The sequence below is a fragment of the Rhinolophus sinicus genome, linkage group LG07 (genome assembly GCF_036562045.2).
Source record: "Rhinolophus sinicus isolate RSC01 linkage group LG07, ASM3656204v1, whole genome shotgun sequence".
Classification (NCBI taxonomy): Eukaryota; Metazoa; Chordata; class Mammalia; order Chiroptera; family Rhinolophidae; genus Rhinolophus; species Rhinolophus sinicus.
In genome coordinates this window covers 72,395,453-72,409,542 of record NC_133757.1, presented here as the reverse complement: position 1 = coordinate 72,409,542, position 14,090 = coordinate 72,395,453, and the positions used below count along the sequence as shown (strand labels likewise).

Sequence of the window (14,090 nt, the reverse complement as noted above, 5' to 3'; positions counted from 1 at the left end):
CTTTTATAATACCACTACCAGCAACCTAACTCTGGGCTTTGATTCTTAGAAGAAGAATACTCTATTTATTTAAGCCACTGGATCTTAGTTACTTGTACTTGGAATATATTAGTGAAAAAAATAAGACATTCTAGTAGGGGATAGAAGACCATGAATAATAAAATAAGAAAGTTATAGTATGCTAGAAAGTAGAAAGTTCTATGAAAAGAAAGTCAGGACAAGAGGGCAGGGTAGAAGAGGAGGAAGCAGTACAAAATAAGAGTTGTCAGAGGAAACACCATTGATAAGAAATGATTGGAACAAAGATTTGAAGGAGATGAGGGAAGTGGGGGAGTTGGTCAAGTGAGTACCAGGACAAGAACATTCAAGACAGAATGAGCTTCCAGTTCAAAGTTTCTAAGAAGGAAGTGAGCCTGGCATGTTTGAAGAATCCTGAGTAGGCTGGTATGGCTGGAGAAAAGTGAAGTGAGGGGTGGATTAATAGAAGACAAGGTCAGGGAGGAAAAGACAGTCAGATCAGGCCATCAGGAGGACTTTGGCTTTTACTCTGAGTGAGGGCCATGGAGTCTTATGGGCAGAGAAAGGAGGTGACCAGACTCAGGGGCTCACATGCGCCCTCTGGTGGCTGCCGGGAGAACAGACCAAAGGTGGGAAGGGGAACAAAGGCAAGAGGAAAGCAGGGAGACTCCTTATGAGATTATTTCCATAATCCTGGCTAGAGACAATAGGACTTGCACCAGAATAGAAGCAGTAAAGGAAAAGAAGAGGTCAGATTCTGGATACATTTTGAAGAAGAGAAAACAGGATTTACTGATGGGTTGGAGATGGAGGGTGAGAAGCAAAGCAGTTAAGGATAACGCCACGGCTTCATGCTGAGCAACACAAGGATAGAGGACCCTCCTTGGAAATAGGAGGTGAGGGGATGAAGCTCAATTTTGAACACGTTACATTTGTGACATCTAGTAGACATTTAAGTGGGGGTATCTGGTAGGTGGCTGGTTATGTGAAGCTTGGACAATTAAGTTTGTGAACTTTCTACCGTGTAAGTACATGGTGGCAAGTTCGCAAACTTAATTGTCTGACCTTTTCATATGCGTCTAGAACTCAGGAGAGGGGGCTGGTTCCCTCACTGATTAATGAATAGAATAAGATTCTTAACGTATGTTTATTTTATATCTGTATGAGTCATTATTTTATGTTTTTTAGGTCACATAGCTACTAAGGGGGAAGAGCTGGGATTTAAACCCAAGCAGCCTGGTTCCCGAACCCCACACTAATACATGAGCTAATGCACATGGACATGCTTAGCTCACAGTATGTACTCAATGCACAGCAGTATGTGATCCTGCTAAGAAGCAGGCATTCTGTTCAATCAGAACATGCATCAAACGCTGTCTCTCACCGTCTTGGAAGTGGAGGGGATGGACGACAGTAAGATCCCTGAGGTCTGGGACTGCGAGCTGGCTTTGGTCTTCCTATTAATCCATCTCCAGTATTCTTCCCGTACCTGGAGGTGGACACAGAACACAGGAGATGAGTCACTCCCAGATGCAGGACGTGTGTGGGCACAGGCATGTCCCCTGGAAGGAGGAGGAGTTAGGGGTGGAGGGGGGACAATAACTTTGTACCTGGCGGCTGAGTAGACAGTGAATGAGAAAGATAAAGGCCCCCTGCAGGCTGTTGATGATGGTGAACAGGTAGGCCATGACACTGGCCACAGGTCCGATCTGGAAAATGCCCAACACCCAGGAGCATCCCAAGATGAAGAGCTGGGCAAAGGCCTTGAATGTCAGCAACCTGGGGGAGAAGATTTGCAGAGAATAAGGTGCTGAGAGGTGGCTGTTGTTCTTAGGGGCCATGCTCCCAAGAATGGTCCGAGGCTGCCACCCTGTGACCCGCCACCTGGGTAGGAATATAAATGGGGCAGAGTCTCCAAGCCTGGAGGTAGGGAAAGTGAATCCTACAGGCATTGAAATGGTGGTGTATCTACAAATACACATGGACACAAAGATGTGTGGACACATGTATTTAATGCAATATTGTTTATAGTAAAAAAAGGCTATGAATTTGGGATATGTTAAATGAACAGTGAAGCCATACTATTAAATACTATAAAGCCCTTGTTTTGAGGTAAAACTCAGATAACATAAAATTCACCATTTATCCATTTAAAATGTGTGATGCAGTGGTATTTAGCATGTTCACAATTTTGTACAAACATCACTATTATCCAGTTCCAAGACATTTTTATCACTCCAAAAAGAAAACCTATTAAACAGTCATTCTCAGTTTCCCCTCACCTAACTAGAAACAATCCAAACATCCATCAACAGGTGAATGAATGGATAAATAAAATAAGGTTCCATCCTTACAATGGGATATTATTCAGCCATAAAAAAGAGTGAAGCACCGACACGCTACAACATGGATGAAACTTGAAAACATGACACTCAGTGAAAGAAGCTGGTCACAAAAGGCCACATAATGTAAGATTCCATTTATATGAAATGTCCAGAATAGGCAAATCCACAGAGGCAGAAATTATAAAACCATTTCTTAAAACGAGATAACGGTGACAATAAACTGTAGTGAATAAAGGTTCAGGCTCTGAGTCAGACTGTCTGCAAATAAATTGTGACTGATCCATTTATTAACCTGTAGCCTGTGTACCCTGAGCAAGAAGACACCTACCAAGAAGGGCTCCTAATGGCTAATTAGGCTCAATTTTAAAAGCAGAGCCTAGCAGCTGTTTCTAAACATGGGCCTCTCATGCAAATTACGCTTCAGGAAAATCCTGCATTGAACTGTCTGCCTGTACAGTGTTCCTGCCATCTGAGCCAGCCTTTATAAAGGAGTTCCTGGAATTGTATTTCAACCAATAGGACTGAGGCTCTACCCATCCAATCGCAACTGCACAGCTATATACCCCCATCACCATCTTGACCAACCAATCAGCGCGGCTCCATTCTGACCAATCAGTACAGTGCCTTTTGGACCAATCAAACTGTGAGGATTTGGAGTCCTCATTTGCATGAGGATGGACCAATCAGGGACCAGGGGCAGGGACTTCTCCCTATGTAAGCCAGCTCCCGCGAGGCTCAGGGAGCATACTTTCCCTTTCTACTGAAGACTGTGTCGCTCTGGGTGGAGACAAAATAACCAAGACATCTCAGTTGCGCAGGGCAGAGTGGAGCAGAGCAGAGCGCAGTAGTCTAGCTGAACGGGTCCTGGACCCAGGGCTGCCTTGCAGCTATGCTACTCCACAGCTATGCTGCTTCATAATTGAGCTGTAACACAATGGAGCTATTCCATTGTCATGCTGTTCTCACAGCGGTGCTGTATCACAGTTGAGCTGTTTGCACTGAATAAAGTTTCCTTCTTTACCACACCCCAAACTGGAGATTCCTGTTGGTGTTGAATTGGCGCCAATGACCATCGGTTGACAAGCCTTAGTAAGTTACTTAACCTCATTGTGCCTCAGTTTCCTCAAATTGTTACCGAGCTAATAATACAATACCTACACGTCGGTATTGCTTGTTTTACAGATTAAATAATGAAATGGCAGGATCCTAATGGGGCTTAGAACAGTCTGATGCAAAATAAGCATTTTTATTAATAGTTTTTAACTTTTTAAAGTATCGATATGAAATAAGCTATATATTATGTGGAAATAACTGTAGAATGATATGTAGACTATCCTATCATTTATGTAAAAGGAGGTGAATGTGTAAGTACAGAATATTCTGGAAGGAAGTTCAATTCCCGTGATAATGGTTGCTTAAGGTGAGAGAGATCTGGGAACCTGAGAGGTAAGGGAAGACAGAGAGAATTACTTTTATGTGTTCCCTTTTACACTGCTTAATTTTTCTTAATCATTGGATGTATTAACTTTGACTTTTTGCATTAACTTTTTAAAAATGTTTTTCAGAAAAAATATTTAAGATGGATGAGGGTTTGGACACTGACACATGCCAAAAAAAGCAATGGATATCATCAGGTTACCAACAATAAAACCTACACAATGCCTGGTTTGGGTAGCTTCTTAAAATGAACACTAGTTGAGTGAAGTTAAGAAACACAAATGGTCTGATAATGGCAAACAAATAAAATGGAACAAGCATTGCTAAAAGACCCACTTAAAATACAGACAGGAGGCAATTCAGGAAGTGGGGCCTCTGTCTTGTGCCTCCGTTCTCAGAGCTGCTCTTAAGTTGCTAACCTGTTGTTAAGCTCAGCTCAAGGCCGAGGCATAAACATCCTGGAACAACAACTGCTATGTGGACACCTATGGACTTGACCTCATTCTATTTTTCACCTCCCTCACTTGCGTATTGGAACTAACAAGCCCTGTTAACCTAGCCAGCAACCCTTCATTTGCAGGAAAGAATTATACTTTCTGGTTTTTGTCTTTACAAACCCTGCCTTTCTTTGTTCTCCCTGGAGCACATTTCAGGTTTTCCCGTGAATCTGTGTCTTCCAGATTTGAATCCTTTAAGACCCCAATAAACTTTTAAATTGTTTTATAGCCTCAGATCTCTATTGGTTGAGGTTATAAGAATTTGAAAAAGCCCCACATCTACAAGATAAAATAAGATATATGAAACTAAAGTAATGAGATAGTATATTTCACTTATTAAATCCACAAAAACAATACAGCAAAAATGATAAATTCCTATACTGGCAAAGCTTCAGGTAAACAAGCACTCTTATAAATGGAAACAAATTTTCTGGAAAACCATTTGCAATATATACGAAAAGTGTTACAATCCAACCTACCCTTTGATTTAGGAAAGTTCATGCCTACTGTTATGATTAAATAACTCCAGACATGGAAAAAGATTTACCTGAAAGGATATTCAAGACAGTATTGTTTATAGTAAAAACAAACAAACAAACAAAACAACCCAGAAACAACTTAAATATCCAGGAATAAGGGATGATTTACATAAGTTGTTCTGTGCCCTTACACTGAAATGCTATGCAAAAAAAGATAGTTGATGAATTTCCAATTAAGTTAAAAAATATTCATGACGTGTTAGAGAAAAAATGGTAATAAAAACAAAATAGTATCATTCTGTTTTTGTAAGTACACACACATAAGTATGCACAGAAGAACTAGAAAATGTGTTAATAGGTTCAATCTATGAAACACTCTCTCTAGTAACTGTGGTAAATGCTGCATAAGCCACATAAAGGGCACAATATTAATATCCCCATTCTACAGGTGAGGAAACTGAGTTTCAGAGAGGTTATATAACTTGCCTAAGGTCACACAGCATGTAAGTGGCAGACCCGGAGTTTGAGTCCCCAGATGTAGATACTATGCTGTTCTATCTTAGGCACAGGACCAGGCATACAAAAGGTACTCAGTGAACATTTGTGGGAAGAAGGAAGGGAGACTGGAAAAGGAGAGGAAAGAAATAAGGGAGAGTGCACCTGGTGTTTTTGAGAGTTGAGACTTCAGCATTGACACTGGAAAGCTTCTGCTTCAGTATACATAACGTCCAAGACAGAAGGATGGAATTGATCTACGAAGTAAAGCAGAAAGGATTGAGAGACTGGATATACAAACTTAAGGGGGGAAAAATGGAACAAGCATTGCTAAGAGACCCATTTAAAATACAGTTGGGTGGCTATTCTGGAAGTGGGGCCTCTGCACATCTTGAGCCTTAATTCTCAGAGCTGCTCTTCTGTTGCTAAACTCAGCTCAAGGCTGAGTCAATAAACATCCTGGAACAACCACTGCTACATGGACACCTATGGACTTGACCTCCTCCTTGTAGTTTTCACCCTCCTTGTTTGTGTATTGGAACTAACCAAACCTTGTTAACCTAGCCAGCAATCCTTCCTTTGCAGAAAAGAATTACACTTTCTGGTTTTTACCTGTATAAACCCTGCCTTTCCTTGTTCTTCCCCAGGTTGCTACCTGAATCTGTATCTCCTGGGCTGCAGTTCCTTTTGTTCAAATAAATACTTTTTATTTTTAATTACAATCTAAAATTAATTTTGGTCAGCAAACATGCAATGGCCAGACCATCTTTAAAAGCAGAAGTCTGACCCATGGCCTGTAGTAACCACTCCAGGGAGCCCAACAATAACTCTTATAGCAACTAACCCAAAATGACTGGGACTTGATTAATAATTGATAGCCTCTCTAATTTCTGTCCCTGCTTCCAACTTAGGAGAAAGCCAATATGCCTAACCAATTACATAGGATGTCTTGCTTTTAGTTAGCCCACCTATAGGGTTCCCTACATCCTCCAATCAGGGCGCACCTGAAGCTTCCCCTTTTTTCCTCTGTAAAGCTTTCTCACTCCTTGGCCTGCTTTTGAGTCTCTAACAAATGCAAGTCATGGTGGCTGGCTCCCTTACTATAGCAATCTCCAAATAAATAGCCTTTGCTTGTTCTCATTTGGATGATGTTCATTTATTTCCACTAGATGCACCTGGGAAGTTAGAATCAAGATCAGTGCCCTGTTATGGGTTAAATTGTGTCCCCCAAAATGATATGTTGAGTCCCTAACCCCCAGGACCACAATGTGACCTTACTTGGAGATCGGATCTTTACAGAGGTTATCAAATTAAAACAAGGTCATAAGGGTGGGCCCTTATCCATATGACTTATCCATACAATGTCCTTCTGAACAGGGAAATTTGGACACAGAGACAGACATGCACAGAAAGAAGATGATGAAGAGACGCAGGGAGAAGACAGACCTCTACAAGCCTAAGCCTAGCAGTTGGAGAGGAGACTGGAACAGAACCTTCTCTAAGATCTTCAGAGAGATTCTGGCCCTGCCGACTCCTTGATTTCAGACATCTGGCCTCCAGAACTGAGACAATAAAAGTTTGTTGTTCTAAGCTACCCAGCTTGTGATACTTTGTTCTGACAGCCCTAAGAAACTAATACATGCCTATCCAAATCTGATAGAGGTCAGAGAAAAACCCTCTGAAAGAATACAAGTACAAGAATTCCCAAGACTTAGAGTAGTCAAATATGAACTCACAATCAACAATTACAAGTGACGCAAGGAAACAAGACACCATGAATCAGAAGAAACATCATCTTGCAGGGCTGTAGAATCTGGACTGGAGGCAAGGGAGCAAGGAGACAGTGCTCAGGCTTCCCAGAGGAGACTGGTGGTTCCCAGGGGCCGGGGGAGAGCAATGGGGGATGTAGGTCTAAAGTTACAGAGTTTCAGTTATGCAAGATGAGTAAGTTCTGGAGAGCTAATGTAAAGCATGGTGACTACAGTTAACATTTTGTTGTATTGTTAGAATTGGCTAAAGGGATAGATTTTAAATGTTCTACCTGCCATTTTCCACAACATGGATGGATTTTGAGAGTATTATGCTAATGAACTAAGTCAGATGGAAAAGGACAAAAACCATATTTCAGTCATAGGCAGAATATGAAACAAAAAGTAACAAACTAACAAAACATAACAAAAACAAACTAAATAGACACAGACAACAGAATGGTGGTTACCAGAGGGGAAGTGGGTGGGTAGGGGCAGGGCAAATTGGGTAAAGGGGGTCAAATATATGGTAATGGAAGGAAATTAGACTTTTGGTGGTGAGCAACAGATGTCGTATCATAATGTTGTATACCTGAAATTTGTATAACACTACTAACCAGTGTTACCTCAATAAATTTATCTGAAAAAAACAAAAAAAAAAAAGGTAACTATATGAGGTGATGGAAATGTTAATTAGCTTGGTGGTGCTGATCATTTAACAATGGGTACCTCTATCAAAATATCAAGTTGTTCACCTTAAACATATACAATTTTTATTTGCAATTATACCTCAAAAAAGCTGGGGGGGGGAATCTTTCTACCTTTTCTCTCATTCAACATCTGTGCTCAGAAGAGATTGATAGACCCATTCTTACTGAAACAAAGGACAAAGAAGACTGTGGTCCCTCCCAGGGGGTTTACCTGTTGCATAGAAAGAATCATGAGTCAAAGAAATTACGCTTGAACTGGGAAATCTCAAGAATGAAGGATCAAAAGGGAGAACATGATGGAGGAATAAGTGACTTCGGCTCTGCCACTTCCATTGGCACTTCCTGATCCCTTGGGTCAGGTCCCTCCTCCAGAGCCCACGGCATCAAGCAACTTGCTTACCAGTATGATTGTGCAAACTGGCCCCAGGAAACTCCAGATAAACCCTGTCTCCGTATTCAGCCAGCAGCTATGGAGAGAAACAGAAGAAGTCTGTGCTTGTCTCAGAGTCTTGACCTTAGAATTAATTACTCATGCCCTGCCAAACACACTAATGGAAGAGAATATTGGGAGATAAGCCGGAGATGAAAATGCTCATGATGGGACAGGTCACATTTCAGTTTTCTTTGGAACCTAGCAAATCCTTTCTGACCCTCCTGCCATAAATATTCCTGAAAGATTCACTTAGTACCCGAGGTAGAGCCCATGCTCAATTTATAACCTTTATAATCCCATTTCCCTCTTTCCAGAACTTTCCACTGGCACACTTTGTTATTCAAATCTCAACTCAAATGTCTCCTCCTCTGAAAAGCCACTCCTGAGTATCCCTAGCTAAGTATACCGTCCCTAACTCCTGGCCCTTATCTAGCAGAGCTTGCTGCCTTTTGTTTTTAATAGCATCTATCAGTATCATAAATATCTTTTTCAGTTGTTCATTTACTGGTCAATTGTCCATCTTCCCCTACTAGACTATGAGCTGCACGAGAATTTGGACGTTGAACGTTTTGTTATCTCTGAATACCCAGCACTCAGTACGAAGCCTTGCATGGTCAAGGCATTCCATACTTGAAAGGAAGGATCTTGCCATTTGCAACAATATGGAGGGACCTTGAGGGCGTTATGCTAAGTGGGATAGTCAGAGGAAGACAAATACTATATGATCTCACTTATATGTGGAATCTTAAAAAAGCAAAACTGAGCACATAGATACAGAGAACAGATGAGTGGTTGCCAGAGGTGGGGAGTGGGAGTGGGCAAAATGGGCGAAGGGGGTCAAGAGCTACAAACTTCCAGTTATAAAATTAATAAGTCCTGGGGGTGTAATTACAGCATGGCAATTATATATATATTATTATAATACTATATTGCATATTTTAAAGTTGCTAAAAAAAAGTAAATCTTAAAATTTCTCATCACAAGGAAAATAATTCTGTAGCTAGGTGAGGTGACAGATTAGACTTATTATGGTGATGTGATCATTTAGCAATACATATAAATATCGAATCATGTTGTGTACCTGAAACTAACACAATGTTGTATGTCAATTATATAACAAAAACTTTAAAAAATAAATATAAAAAATGAAGGCGGAGTGGGAGGAAGGAAGGAAAAAAGGAAGAGTGTGCTGCCTCTTTCCATCATGCCTCTAGTAGGTATTTGCTGTTTTCACCACCCAGCAACCATTCCACCACTTTCAGTAATGGCACCCCAATATTCCTTTAGCAGAAGTACTCCTCTCTCCACAAAAGAAGGAAAATAATCAAGTTTGGCCACATGTTCTCTCCTTGGCATGTGAATCTCCAGTAGTAAAGTGATACCTGGCGAGAAAATGTTTGCAATATGAAAAGACACTGTCCCTACTCTTTCGGGAATGACCACTCCAGTAAAGACTGGCCAGTTCCCTATCAGCGTCTGGCTCTCTGCTTGGGGGCATCAGAATAAAAGTGCTTGAAAATTTGTTTTCCTAGGTATAGCGCTCAACCATTGGCTGGTGAGAGGAAGTTGGTGGATAAATACACCAGCTCCCCCACCTCTTAGACAGGATGACGGTGGTGCACACTCTACACTGTCTCCCGTTGGTACCCAGGGCATTAACCCCCCGTTACTCACAGCAGTGCCTGCTCATGAATGCTCCCCGCACTTGCTCCCTGTCTTCGCTGTCTCACTTCCCCACTACTTTCCTAGTGCTTCCGAAGGTCATCTCAAATCCTTGTCAATGCTATTCTCTTCTAAAACTGTTTCCCTCTGCCTACAACGCATTCTTCAAATGTCATGTCCCCCTAGTTTCCCCTCCTTCCAGTCCAGTCCATCTGTTCTCCAAACAGCTCGAGCTCCCCCTCACCTCTGTCCTCACCTCTGTTGCCACTCCCGTTCCTCTTTGCCCCTGTACATTTCAATAGAGCTCAAGGCCCTCTCAAGTTCTACCTCCTCCAGGAAGCATTCCGTGAACTTCCCAGCTCCCACATGCCATCATCCTTCTCTGGCCTGTCAGAGCTTATACCACCCACAAGAACATCAGGCACGTCATCACGGCAGCCTTGCATTGTCACCACTATCTCCTGACCAGGCAGTCAGACCTGAATTCAGCTTGGACACTTCCTAGCTATGTGACCCTGGCAAGTTCTGTAACTAGGCTGAGCCTCAATTTCCTCTGTAGCTCCCATTTATTAAGCTGTTACTTTATGTACTATTGGTCTCAGGGCCACCATGTACAACAGCATAGGTTGTGCAGTGCACAAATCCAGGGGACAGTATTTATACTGTACACAATGAAGACCCCCTAGTCTTAACACAGGGTTTTTGTTGAGAAGATAATATGGCTGTAAAGAGATAATATGATAATATGGCTGTAAAGCTTACAGGATTTAGGTTACGATGGGTGATCACTTAGTTTGAATTCTTTTCTCTTACCCCTTATCTCATGACCTTTCTTAAAGTATTGGCAGACAGGGAGGAAACCTGGACATTTAATGCCTGAACACAGCACAGCAAAGTTCCTATAGCATGGGGTGATAAATAGGGGCCCTGGGATTGGAAAGAACCAGATTCATGTTTCCATGCTGTGCCTTTCTTACTGTCATGGTGAGAGTCTTTCATCTCTCTGAGCCTCAGTTTCCTCATCTGTAAATTAGAACAGCAACACTGTCTCAAGGGTATGTCATAGGATTAAATGAAATAACACGGTGAGTCTCTGCCCTATCCACATACTGCTTGTCCTATCATTTACCTAATTTTTCCTCCTCAAAATTGACTCACTTTTGTTACTTATACAATGGAATTATGTCTGTGAAATCATGAGTTTGGTATGCTGGCAACTTTTTTCTAATGCCCTATAAAATAAATACAAAAACAATTCTTTTAAAATTAGTACTTACCAGCATCTCACATGGAACCATGTAACAAACATATTTTGCTTTAAAACAAACAACAGTAGTAATAATGGTTATAATAATGGCAGGTATAATGCTTTACTCTGTTCCAGACACTGTTCTAGATGTTTTGCTGATAATAACGAATTTAACCTTCACAACAACACTGTGATGTAAACATTGTTATTAGCCCCCATTTTATAGATGAGAACATGGAAGCATACAGAGGTTAAGTAACTTACCCAAGATAGCACAGCTAGAAAGTAAATGGAGCCAGGACTCAAACCCAGGCAGGTTGGCTCCAAAGTCCATGATTTTAAAACTTTACAATCAAATCCACTGTTTACATCACCACCATTCATCTATAGTGAAAACAGTGGCTCCTGAAATTGTGCAGTGCACAACCTGTGTTACTGTACATGGCAGCCCCCAGACCAACAGTACATAAAGAGCTCAATAAACGGTAGCCACACAACTCATATTGTTATTGCTCTTCTTGTGGTTCATGTATATATCATCAGGAACCCTGGCAGCAGGGTCTTCCGGGAGAGAGGGGGGTGTCACTCACAGATTATGCATCCCGTAGCCCTGTGGCTGTACGCTGGCGGAGATGAGCACCACCAGCCCTGGGAACCCATAGGCAAAGGCACAGAGGTACAGCATCTTGATGTTGCGTGAGCCGAAGTAATTCACCACCTTCAGGTTCCTGACCATAAGGAAGAGCATCACGGCTTCTACCAGCATCCAGAAGAAGCAGGCGAGGAAAAGGTAGTGCAGAAAGCCCGCGATGATGGCGCAGCCCACCTAGAGAGGAGAAGCACACGCACTCAGGATCCTCACCTCCCTGCCTCCAAGGAGCAGGTTCAGAGGAAGAGGGCAGAGGAGGGCCTCCTTTGATTGGCGTTCCCCCAAACACTGCCCATGCATTCATTCGACAAATATTTATAGAGATATTCTTTACCACAGGTGGCACCATCCCTTTGGTAGGGTGACCGATGGTCCTGGTTTGCCTGGGACTGAGTTATCCCAGGACGCGTGACTGTCAAAGCTAAAGTTGGGAGAATTTTGGGGGAGAAACGAGTAGACGATCACCCTACTTTAGGAGACGTTTGAAGATATGGGGGTGGGGGTGGGTCCTGCAAACTACAGCCATTGGGCTGGCTGCCTGTTTTGTAAGTAATGTTTCATGGCCACACAGCCACGCCCATTTATGTATTCTCTACGGCTATTTTCACGCTACAACAGCCGAGTTGAGTAGTTGTGACAGAGATTGTAGGATCTACAAAGCCACAAATACTTATGTCTGTGTCTTCATAGAAAAAGTTTGCCCACCGTTGGTCACACGATGGGAGTGGGGTATCCCACTAGCATTTAGTTCTCATAGGGCTGGGACGCTAAATACCCCACACTGAGAGGGGAAGCTGTGCCCAGAGAATGGGGCTGCACCCAACATGTTAGCAGTGCTCCTTTGGGAAAACCCCGAGAGCCTAACATGTTTCTGGCACAGTTCTGGAGGTAAATTGGCCAAAATTCTTGCTCTCATGGGGCACACAGTCTAGTGGTAAAAGTAGGTACACAAGTAAAACAACAAATAATCAATATGGTTTCAAGTAAGTGCTGGGAAAGAAAGCAGAATAAAGTGATAAGTAGAGCTTCTCTGCTATAGCAGTAGTGACAGTTGTAACACTATCACCAGATTATTTTCTGTTGTGGGGGCTTGTCCTGTGTATTATAGGAAGTTTAGCAGCATCCCTGGCCTCCACCCACTAGATGCTAGCAGCACCCCCACCTAGTGGGGACAACCAATTAATGTCTTCAAATAGGGCCAAGTGTCCCCTAGGGGGCAGAATCATCCCAAGTGCAAACCAATGGTTTAAAGAGTAATAGGAGGGACCGCCACAGTAGATGATTTTAAACTGAGACCTATGACAAGAAGGAGTCAACCAGGTGAGGTGCTGGAGGATGAATATTATGAAAAGAGGGCGTAGCACGTTCAAAGGTCCTGAGGCGGGAACTACTATAGAAGGTGTTGGGTAGGGATGAGCAGAGGCAGATGTGGAGATGATGGGGCTGGACGGGGGCAGAGTCTGAGGGATGTGAGACCTGGTTGTCCGTCTTGTCTACACTGGTGAGAAAGAGAAGCTTAGCCAAGAAGAGGCACACGCAGAGATGCAGGTGGAGGTAAGTGTTGTGGTTACGGATGGCTCGACACAGCAGGAAGGTGGCGATGGCCAAGACGAGACACACCAGGGAGATGATCATGCCCACGTGGCTGATGATGTACAAGGCGAGCTCCATCTGTCAGGAAAGAGATACGCCATTTAGACGGAGACCAACATTCCTCCAAGCAGGAAAAAGAATTACCCAGACTTCTTACTGACTTGGGCAGAAAGAGCCTGGGGACCTTTGCTCCCTCTGACACTCAGAGTACACTAGATATTATCCATCATCATTCTTTGGCTTCTATTGGCATCCATCAGCACCCTGTCCTACACCCCACCCATATATTCCTAAGGCAGGATATCTACAAACTACATTTCCCAGAATCTCTTGAGGCTAAGTTCCTGGATATCATTTAAGTTCTCCAAGTAGATGAAAGTTTGGGAAGGCAGATACCAACTTTCTGCTAACAGAAGTGAGCTGTGGCTGGATTCCACATTCCAACTGTCCAATCTTTAATTCCATGGATGTGGGGTGGCCTGACAGTAGCAATTTCTGACCTCCGTATCAAACTGCAGACAGATGATCTTGAAGGCAAAATTCAAGAGGCAACCCCCTGACTTCAACTCTTCTATTCCTTCCAGCAATTTTGGGAGTACTCCATTCCCTGTGTTGAATTCCTTCCTGCTTGAAATACCTAGAGCGGTTCCTATTTCCTGTACTGAATCACGCCTGATACACAGGTATTCAGAGACGCCTCAGCTTCTGGGAGTAGTATGACAAGCTGAGCACTTCCCCTATACCGTTATTCATGGTTAATTTTTAATTAATTCTA

At 42.7% G+C, this 14,090-nt stretch overlaps 1 protein-coding gene across 1 annotated transcript in view; it reads right to left on the bottom strand.

Moving 5' to 3' along the window:
- The window catches only part of ADGRE1 (adhesion G protein-coupled receptor E1), a 55,600-nt gene that overhangs the window by 2,727 nt on the left and 38,783 nt on the right, over positions 1 to 14,090 (bottom strand). The window contains exons 16-21 of the mRNA XM_019710826.2: positions 13,199 to 13,393; positions 11,664 to 11,899; positions 8,130 to 8,196; positions 5,437 to 5,528; positions 1,629 to 1,797; positions 1,403 to 1,507 (exon numbers count right to left, since the gene is read on the bottom strand). Of these exons, the coding sequence (XP_019566385.1) occupies positions 1,403 to 1,507; positions 1,629 to 1,797; positions 5,437 to 5,528; positions 8,130 to 8,196; positions 11,664 to 11,899; positions 13,199 to 13,393 (864 nt within the window). The remainder of the gene's footprint in view (positions 1 to 1,402; positions 1,508 to 1,628; positions 1,798 to 5,436; positions 5,529 to 8,129; positions 8,197 to 11,663; positions 11,900 to 13,198; positions 13,394 to 14,090) is intronic.